We start from the raw sequence: 10,954 nt of genomic DNA, 5'->3' as shown, positions 1-10,954 counted from the left end.
AAAGTAATATTTTCACAGTAGTTGTCTGTTTTTTCGAAAAACAGTAGAATGCTGTTGCAGAATTGCCGTAAATAAACAGCTATTTGTTACAGTGTAGCCATTACAATTTTGGTGACAGTAAGGTTATAACATAGGCTATGTGTTAAGTAGAGGGGTTAAGCAGTGAATTTGGTATTCAGAAAAACCTTTCAAGTTATTGCTCACAATTACCGAATCCCAGATTCAGTTTCAAATTTGTTTATCTTGTTCTCTTCAGATCACACAACATGGTTCCAGTGATCCATATCCTTGGTCTGTTCATCTCTCTTGAGACCAAGATAAACAAATTTGCTTTAGATGGTGTCAAGCATGTGTGGTGGTAAACAAGTGAGTTTTACAAAAAAGGTGTATCCTCTCATAAGCCAAGCATGGTAGTGGGACTGGCATGGTTTGGGGATGCATGAATGCTGTCAACATTGGCAATCTGAAATACACCTAAAAGAAACATACATGTCAACATGCACTGTGACTACTGAAGCAGATCATGATATTCTCCATAGGATTGCATTCAAATCTCACACCGATCTATTTAAGCCAGATGCAGACTCAAAATGTAAAAGTTCAATGCAAAGAAAGGTTGAAACGCACACTGATGACCTCCCTTGTCATCCCTTTTCATTTCGTTTCATTTCGAGACGATTCGAGCCAACATAGCCCCTTCTCTACCGGATTTTAATCTGGGGTGTACTCACTTTTGTGAGTACATGTTCAAACATTAAAGGCTGTATTTTGTTTTTTTTCTGAGTGAACAAGAAATTTAAGCGGTTAAATATGTTGTTAAAAGGTCACTAATCATTGTGTCAAAGTTACATTTCTGTAATGCTTTCCTATGAAAAGATATACTCACAAATCTGCAAAACTGTGAGGGGTGTATTCACTTTCGTGATATACTGTATAGTGTGTGTGTGTGTGTGTGTGTGTGTGTGTGTGTGTGTGTGTGTGTGTGTGTGTGTGTGTGTGTGTGTGTGTGTGTGTGTGTGTGTGTGTGCGCGCGCGCGCGCGTGCGTGCGTGCGTGCGTGCGTGCATGTGGTGTACCTCCTCATCCTCAGTGGTGAAGTGTGGCCCATCCAGTTTGTTGACGGCCATGATGACAGCCACCATGTCTTTGCCGTTCATGATGGGCGTGGCCAGGATGTTCTTGGTCTGGTAGTTTTGCAGGGTGTCCACAAAGTCGCTGAAGTGCTCATCCTGTTTGATGGGGGGATTTATCCAGGTGTCGTGGCAGAGGGAACACACACAAACATGATAGTTTATAATGTGATGTTGTAGACATATTGAAGGGTGAAGAGGAAAGAGGTCATAAAATCAGGCTCAAACAAATAATTACAAGCATATCTCCTGCAGCAGTCATATCTAGCCTGCACATTTATCTATATATAAGTCATATATATCTCATATATATAAGTTATGTAAGTCACATATTTAATTGAATGTATCTAGACAAAGCTAATAAAAGCTTTGGATGTTGGACGTGGTGTTGGTTGTTTGTTTGATTGATTGATTTATTGATTACATATATTGTCATTGGTTTGTGTAAAAAAGACAGACAAACAGAGAAAGAGAGAGAGAGAGAGAGAGAGAGAGAGAGAGAGAGAGAGAGAGAGAGAGAGAGAGAGAGAGAGAGAGAGAGAGAGAGGGGACATGGTAGTGAGGTAATTCCCACTATTCCGCTGAGTTGTAAAACAAAGCTTTAGCAATCTGACCTTTACAACTAATCCAGCGTCGCTCTAATTCATTTGGGATTAGAGTCCTTCAACCAACAGACACTCTCACCTAGAGACACTGCCTCCAAACTGCACGGGCCAGGGATGTAAATAATCCCAGAGCCACAGCCAAACTAATAATATTAATAATGTTTACAGTACTTTATTATATTATTTACTTCATATTTATTGTTAGTTGCTTTGCCATATAACTCACCAATTCATGCATGTATAATTCAGGAATTTTGACAGTATGCACCATGGTTCAAATTGATTCGATTTAGGTGCTGATTTGAGGTTGGTGCTCCACGAGTGCTGCTGTTCTGGCTGCATTAAGAATGCCATAATGGTGTATAGCAGGAATTTCAAACTCATTTCAATCCAGGGGCCACATACAGCCAATTTGATCGTAACTTTTAGTAGATGGGGTCGCCGGCGGGCCTATTCACTATATGCTGAAAATACTCAACTACATCATAACATCTTGCGCAAGTGAAGGCAAAAGGCCAACTGGGATACTCCAACTCCCATTGTCATTGTGACACAGCACCCCACAGCACACAAGTGAACACTGCATACTGCACACAATGAAATTGCATCTATGCCTCACCCCAATGGCGCCCAAAAGGGAGCAGTGCGGCAGGGTGGTACCTCAGGGTACCTCAGTCAGGGAGGAGGATGAGGGAGAGCACTGGTTAATTACTCCCCCCACCAACCTGGCAGGTGGGGAGTCGAATCAGCAACCTTTGCTATTACATTACAGAGAGTCTTAAGTAACAGATTAAGACATTGCTATTGCAATTTTGGTGACAGTAGGGTTATAACATAGGCTTTGCACTAAGGGGTTAAGTGGGTCGGCCCAGTAATGTAATTGTGAAATATCAGACTTTTCTGCTTCATATCGGAATCACACAATCACAATCACACACATCTCAAGTGGAAGGACAGAGAGTATATCATTGATTGTAAATATCGAGCAATTGTTCTCAAGTATTGGAAACCTGATATCTTTGTAATGGGCCAGAGATTTACATCCTTTTTGACCTTTTTAAGGACAGTATTTGGATGAATACAGTGGATATGTATATGGTTAAAGGACATCTGCACTATTTTGAACATTAATTCCCCTTACTGAGTCGTCTACAATGCTTCAGATCCCCACTCACCGTGTTTTGGATTTTGTCTCAATTGGCTTTACAATGACTGTCTATGGGCAAATATGTGCATAAAAACACCTTAAACATATGTTTTTGAAAGTATGCATCTCACCAAGTGGTTGGAGGTGATCAATGGAATTGCCTAACAAGTTTGAAGGTGAAAAATGGCTTCTGTCATTTTTTATTTTTTATTAATTATTTTGTGAATTAAAGACTATAAATGTATTTGCAAAATGCTACATAAAACATGACAGAAATGTTTTGCTATATTGTCATGAAATACTAGTGAACACATCTAAACATTTGGTGAGTTTCACAGTATTGAAAACAAATGTTTAGGGTGGATTTAGGAACATATTTGGACATGCCCATAGACGGCCATTCTAAAACCATAGTTGAGACAAAATCCAAATAAGTCAAATAATGGAGACAGCAGCAAACATGAAATAAACAGTGAGGGGGGTTCTAAAACAATTCAGACAACTCGGAAAATGGGCCTAATGTTGGAAATAGTGCATTTGTCCTTTAATCTCAAACCTGCAAGACCCTTGGGTCGCCATTTTAAGAATGCTGGGTGAGAGTATCACTTTGGATTCAAAGGTGTTTCTTGTAAAGGCTCTGCGGGTCATAGCGTCATAAGGTCATAATGTCACAGCGGGCCACATGTGGCTCTCAGGCCGGAGTTTGCCCCTGTCTGGACCTCACAATCTGCTCACCTGCGAGACATCCTTGACGTTGACCATCTTCTTGGTGAGTGCCACGTGTCCGATGATGCCGATGTCCAGCGGGTAGACAATCTCACTGTCTGGAGGCACCAGGCATTCCTCCAGTGTGGCGTCCTTTTGATTTAATTTGATGACTATTACTGTTGTTATTATTATATATTTGAAGAGCTTGAATGCATGAAAATGACATATCCATTTTGGAACATTTAGGTAAATTGACATTTTTGTATTGGGCACTGTATGGCATTGCATTGCATTGCAAAATGCATTTTATATGGGTTTAAAAGGTGTGTACTCAAAATGGCAAGAATTCACACATAGATGAAAGGACGTCTGAAGTAATTTCCAATAATAAAATGCAAACTTTTTTTTAAATGGCATTTTTACATCATTTTGCAATGAAACTCTTCATTTACTGCATTATATTTGGACTCTCTTTAAAGGTGCACAGTGTAATATTTTTTAGCAGTTTATTTCCAAAATTCATGCTGCCCATTCACAAATGTTAACTTGTTCATGAAGACTTACCACCATTATGAAATTGTAAGTATTCATTATGACTGGGAACATTTTTCAGACATGACAAGGGGGATCTTCTCCATTGTCCACCATTTTGAGTTTCCAGAAATAGACATTTTTAGCTGCAAAATGTACTCTACTTTAATCATACTAGTCAATTCAGTTAGTTCATTATTTAGTAAATATCAATGATAAGAACAAATTTAGCAATAGACAGCACAGTTTCAATGAGCAGCATACTGTAGTTGCAATACCTACTTTGGCCATCATCCTGCACGTGCACCTTAATGTTGATTTTTTTTTAAATAATTTGTCATTGCCACATGTAAAAGCACACTGGGCTATCATTTTGTGTATGAAACGTGGCTACATACAATATAGTACATTAAGTGGCCTTGCCTTGTGAACGTTGAAGAGGCGTGTCGCCAGCTCGGCCACGCCGTTGCGCTGGCGGTACATGAACAGGCTCATGCGGTCTGCACGGATCATGAAGCTCATGTGCCGCATGACATTGAAGGTGGCCTTCTCCATCTGGATGTCCTCCTGGATGTCACGGATCAGGTCAAACACGATCTCACTCTCCTCCAGCGAGTTCAGCGCGTGGAACTTGGCCCGGTCCACGTGCACGCTGACCTTGCCGCCCAGCAGATCTGAGATGAGTTGCGGACGGAACTTGGTGTCGTAGTACTGCTTGGCGAACGCCGGGTTGCTGTCCAGGAACTTCTCAGCCACATCCTTGTCCACCGCACCCATTTTGTTCTCGCACCTATGGGTCTAGACTTTAAGGTACAACTTTTGGCTAACGTAGTCAGATAGGATCAGAGTAGCAGTTTCTTGACCTCGGGGTACAAGCTGGGCTTCGTCTGGCTGGATCAGGTGTAAATTTAAAGATCGACAGAGCACAATAAAAAATGAATACACTATCAAACTTTTGGCTATCCTGCTTTTACCCAGGGCAAAAGCCCCAGTTTTAAAGTGGTCGAGTGATGCCCCTGTTTTGTAGCAACGGTATCTGAGCAAAAGGCGCTGTGAAGTCCTGTGTGGAGCGACTGAGGACCCTGAATACTGCAAGAGAGAAGGCAAGGAGAGAGTGTTGGGGATTAACAGGATCGCTTTCCTCAAGGAGGTGTGATCCTAATCCTGTATCCTATTATGCCATTGGGATTATAAAATGTACATGTCTGGGTAAGCAAACTGTGGACATATACACTGCCAGACACAAAAGCATGCATGCATGCACAGACACGCACACGCACACGCACACGCACACACATACATACACACACACACACTCACACACACACACACACAATTATTGTGTTAATGACAAATGCTCTTTAGGGATTTATACAAGATCACTTTGAAATACATAGGAAAAAGTACACAAACCTCTTACCCTTTCAGTATTATGCACTTCAAAACTTGCTGAAATGAATGTTGAAAACACTGTTTCGTACTGCTTTATAGTACAATTATATGAAATAAACATGACAAATGTAAAAATAGAAAACTAAATCGTAGTTTTTAAATGCTTAGGGTTTGCAGCCAACAGTGTCTATGATTATGGAGAAGATCCAGCTATCCAGCTATCCAGCCCATTTCCAAGTCAATATTCATTATCAATGTAAAATGTGATGCTTTATTTCGCTCAGTAGTCTACTGCATGCGACTTGGTGCTCCCCAGACATTGAAGAATGCCTTTTGCCTTGTCTGCGGCCCTGAGATGAAGGGTAGAAGAAAAGGCCATCAGAAAGTATCAAAGGAATTAGGCCTACAGTACAAATGTCAATTGGCACTGTTGCTACTCTAATTCTGAAGTGCAAAATGAGGGGTACTGTTGCAATCAAACCATTGTCAGGTATACCAAATACAAATTCAGCCGTAATTGACAGGAAAATTGTTCAGGGGGCAAAGGACAACCAAAAAACTAGATTGCATTCTCACAGAAAATGCTGAAAGTGGGCTTGCCTTTTGGGCCAGAGCTAAGCAGTTATATATTTAATATCTATACATAGATCAGTGCCGTGCTTAGGCTTAAAACCAAACAACTGTTGTGAAAACAAAGCTACAAGAATTTGGGGCAAATCGATCAACCCAGAAGTTATGGCCCAAACAAAAATTCTGCCATCTTGAATTCCGTCATCTTGAAGGTGTTGACCGGCAAAATCGAATCAGTTCATGAACCTATGCTAGAGCATCAACACACCGAGTCTGGTACAAATCTATCCACCCGGTCGGAAGTTATGGGCCAAACAAAATATTGGCCATCTTGAAAGTTTTGGCCTCCAAAATCTAATCAGTTCATGAATCTACCCTAGAGCATTATTTTACCGAATCTGGGAGAAATCCATCCACTCGGTCAGAAGTTATTGGCCAAACAAAAAATCGGACATCTTGAATTCAGCCATCTTGAAAGTTTTGGCCTCCAAAATCTAATCTGTTCATAAACCTACCCTAGAGCATTATTACACCGTATCTGGGACAAATCCATCTGTCCCGTCAGAAGTTATGGGCCAAACAAAAATTCAGCCATCTTGAATTCAGCCATCTTGAAAGTGTTGACCTCCAAACTCTAATCAGTTCATGAACCCACCCTAGAGCATTCACACACCCAATCTGGGACAAATCCAACCATCCGTTCAAAAGTTATTGCGTTAAAACGAAAGACCTAACGCAGTGGACGCGGCGGCGGACGCGGCTGCGGACGCGGCGGCGGACGCGCGGCGGACGCGGCGGCGGACGCGGCTGCGGCACACGCAAAACCATTACATAGCCGACGCTCCGCGTTTCGGAGAGATAAATATTTACCAGGCATGAACAAAAATAATAAATTGGGATACATCAGTGCATTTGTAAAACATCAAAAAATATGTGCGCACATATTACCTGTTACCTGTTAACTATCCACTTCGTGCCTTGTGGCACATAAGGCATTTCTGTTTCTGGTTTCTGTAATAATTTGTTTTTTCCGAGTGCGGGTTATCAGCCCACAGCCCAACCCCCAACCTGGAGGGCCAGTGGGATCCCTCTTTGTCTGGTCTCTACCCTTCGACCTGTTCGGCTTGGGTGGCCCTACCCGACATAGCTCTGGGGGTCACGGAGACACGCAAACCACCCCACCACGTTAAGGTGGAGATCCCATTGGGGTGGGTGCGCACATATGTGTATGTGTAAAAAATATGTGTGCACATATGAAGACAGCTTGTATGGCAATATTTTAAATTATAGTGCCATGTCCATTGATAAATATACATTTTGTTCATAAAGTGTCCAGCTTTTGGTACTCATATTTGTATTGAGGACAGTAGTATTACAGTTTTTATATCATGTCATCCAAATGACATAATATGTAGACCTTAAAATAGAAGAGGCAATGTAACAACCACAAAACATTACATTATTTTATAAGACGTACGGTATCCCTTGAAAAACTGACAAAGCAAGCATATTAAAATAATCAAGTCAAATTCTTTGTTTAGCACTAGAGGTCAGTGTGTCCAAGGTGTAAATATAAAAAAGTTCCCTTAGGAGCATGTTGTTCACAAACACAGTGTAGTGTTTTGCTAATTCTGGTATATTTTCATAGGCCTACAAGTGTTCATCAACAGGCGTGGTCCCTACTTCCTATCAAACAAACCAGTTCCATCCATCAGCCGGTGCATCAGACTCATACAGTGTGTGTAAGAAATAATTGCTTAGCTAAAAGCTCTACTTTACAGAACCCTTTTTTACTTCCCTGTGACTGAATTCTTCTGGCCACACCCAGCCCACAGGAAAGTCAGTCTCTAAATAGCTGTACTACCACATCAACATATCAACTTACACACACACACACACACACACACACACACACACACACACACACACACACACACACACACACACACACACACACACACAGAGAGAGAGGAGAGAGAGAGAGAGAGAGAGAAGAGAGAGAGAGAGAGAGAGAGAGAGAGAGAGAGAGAGAGAGAGAGGGGGTTGGGCGGGAGGTTGTCCATCAAGAACAGGATATACACCGGCAAACACCGTCTCTATACCATGAAAGGACATAGACATACACAGGACTGGCATTTAAGTTACTGACATCAAAGTGCAAGACAGGAACAGTGATGGACCAATAACAGAAAAGTGATGAAGTAATGAATGATAACTGAACATTTAACATTGATAAGTGACAGTGATGGACCAGTGATATACCAATAACAATAAGTGATTGAGTATAAATAACAATATAACATTTAACATTGAACATTTAACATAGAGGGGAAAGGAATAGAAGACAAAATAACAACAATAATTAAATAATAGTAAAATACAGAATAAGTCAAGGCTATGCTGTAGCCTACTACACACAGTGCAGTCCAGCATAGTCCATTGTAGTCCAGTGGTCAAGTAGCATGATTTTAGCAGCTATAGAGTTGGAGGTGCAAAGTCACACAGTGCAAACATTTCTTAGTGGAGATCTGAGAGTGAAGGTAAGGTGCAGTCACATGGAGCAGTTCCATAGGTTGTGTGTGTGTGTGTGTGTGTGTGTGTGTGTGTGTGTGTGTGTGTGTGTGTGTGTGTGTGTGTGTGTGTGTGTGTGTGTGTGTGTGTGTGTGTGTTGTGTGCGTGTTGGATGTTGCAGGGCCCCAGACCGTTCTTGTGCAGGTAGTCACGCAGTTCCACATTAATTTAAAAGAATTTCAATTCTTTTAAATTTCACATTTTTAACATTAATGTTTTGGCCATTGGTCACATCATATGCGTGCTGCTCCATGTTCCCACATTTCTAAGAATTTCTTCAAATTTAGGCCCTATGTAGGCATAGGCCTAGCCTGGGAACTCCCATACTGCCTTTAGTTCTACACAATCGTTTCGATCTCACTTGTGATTAGGTCTGGTGTTAACCAGGCAAGCCTAGGCCTACATGACGGGGAGAAAGGCAAGGCTAGGCCTACTATTAGTTTACTTGGAAATGTGGGAACATGGAGTTGTGGAACATAGGGCCTATAGGCTATTTGAATAATTTCTTAAAAATGTGGGAACAAGCAGGGGTTCTCATAGTCTGAAATTTCTGTAGTGTCAAGTAGGCACCTGAATTTCCCCCTGGGGATCAATAAAGTTTCTCTAGGCCTACTCTCTACTCTATAGCCTACTCTAGGCCTAAGGCATTGATATGTTATAACAATTTATTTTGTTATCGGATAGATCAGATTTCATCATTAGGAGGATACAAAAAGAGCATGCATTGTCTCACAATAGGCAATGCAAATGTGCATTGTGCAGTAGCCACAGGGCAACAGATCAAAATGTAATGCTGTAGTGCTACCTTTTCCTCTGATTTTCTGAGAGGGAATACCTATACTAGGCTACTTGACGCGTTTGATGCTTTTTAGGGACTAAGTTGGAATTGCTCCCATGGTAGAACAAAGTTAACAGGCGTTGTTTACACCCTTGATGTTTGTTTCAGACAGTTGAGGCAAATAAGTTCTTTGGTCTTTTAAAGAGGCCATACCAGCGAGGGTCTATGTCACAGACATCATATAGGAAGACTAGATGCGTCGTCCGCGTTCCCGTCATGCAAGCCGAACGTCCGCGCATGGCGGCCATGTTAAAGCAGCCTTCTGGCTCAACCAGTTGCAGTGAGTTTTGGGTGTTGTATACTCTTCAGATGGCCATAATTCCCTCAAATTCATATCGATTTTCGAAAGGGTTGTTTTTTTATACAGTATAAAAAAATCCAAACGAAAGTAGGCCTATATGTTGATACTGCATAGTGATGAATATTCACAATATTATTATATTATAGGCTATTACATTATATTATTATGTGCATAGGTCTAAAATCATGTATAATATAGTTCAGTAGGCTTATTCATGTAATTAAATAGATCCCATAAACAAATGCACAACGTAATCTTTTATATTTTCAGTAAAATGACAAATAAACGTTCACTTGTAGTATATGCTTTGGTTTCGACAGCTCCACCTTGTGTTCAAAATGAGTCGTGACGCTAAAGCCATCCAGTTAGAATGAACCTGTTGCGCTGTACATCTCTCTTCCAGTACGTCATCTCTGTCGTCTTTAATTTGGTGCAATGAATATATCCATGCCGTCAACGTAATGCACAGCAATGGTTAAAATGTGTATTTGCTGTAGGTCTATCTAAATGTTTGGACAAATAGGTTAAGTGGGAAGCATAGGTCTATTACTCTCCTGGGCGTTTTACCCCAGTCTACACTTAAGTTTTAAGGAGCCCTACCATTTATAAACACGTGTCAATATTTCAGCGAAGCAACAGAATACATTTTTAAGTATCCCAACGTTTCAACTCTTCAGTTTACTTCAGGTGTAACGGAGGGTCTGTGGAGAGTTTAGGCTGCTCTAATATGGCCGACCTGTGCGGACGTGCTTGAAATACGCGATGACGTATCTAGTCTTCATATATGATGTCTGTGGTCTATGTAAACCGGCTGTGGGGATACTTCCTGCAGAGATACTCTAGACAGAGATAAGTCATTCTAGTTCATTTCTGGTATCCACTTTCTGTCGGGTGAACGCCCCTTTAGGAGACCTTCGGTTAGGAGACCTTCGGAGTCCTCAGGTTGAGAATAAATGGAGTACCCTTAGCACTGTAGATGGCGGTAGCGCACTTCTAGTGCAAACACCTCAAAAATAGAAGAAGAAGGAGGGGACAACGCCCCCTTAGGAGACCCAACTTGAGCACACACTTTTGCATTGGGTGGGTGGGTTTCGAAGCCTCTTTATTACTCCACCCTCTTTGCTTCCTGGCTTGTGTGTTGGGCGAGGAGAGACAGCCGGTC

At 41.4% G+C, this 10,954-nt stretch overlaps 1 protein-coding gene across 1 annotated transcript in view; it reads right to left on the bottom strand.

Moving 5' to 3' along the window:
• The window catches only part of pde6a (phosphodiesterase 6A, cGMP-specific, rod, alpha), a 29,655-nt gene extending 24,758 nt beyond the window's left edge, over positions 1 to 4,897 (bottom strand). The window contains exons 1-3 of the mRNA XM_063189149.1: positions 4,544 to 4,897; positions 3,617 to 3,739; positions 1,076 to 1,228 (exon numbers count right to left, since the gene is read on the bottom strand). Coding sequence (XP_063045219.1) covers positions 1,076 to 1,228; positions 3,617 to 3,739; positions 4,544 to 4,897 — 630 coding nt within the window. The remainder of the gene's footprint in view (positions 1 to 1,075; positions 1,229 to 3,616; positions 3,740 to 4,543) is intronic.
• Positions 4,898 to 10,954: the final 6,057 nt, after the last annotated feature.

The sequence above is a fragment of the Engraulis encrasicolus genome, chromosome 22, assembly GCF_034702125.1.
Source record: "Engraulis encrasicolus isolate BLACKSEA-1 chromosome 22, IST_EnEncr_1.0, whole genome shotgun sequence".
NCBI lineage: Eukaryota > Metazoa > Chordata > Actinopteri > Clupeiformes > Engraulidae > Engraulis > Engraulis encrasicolus.
Note: the sequence above shows the minus strand (reverse complement) of the source record. Positions and strands in the feature narration are given on the sequence as shown.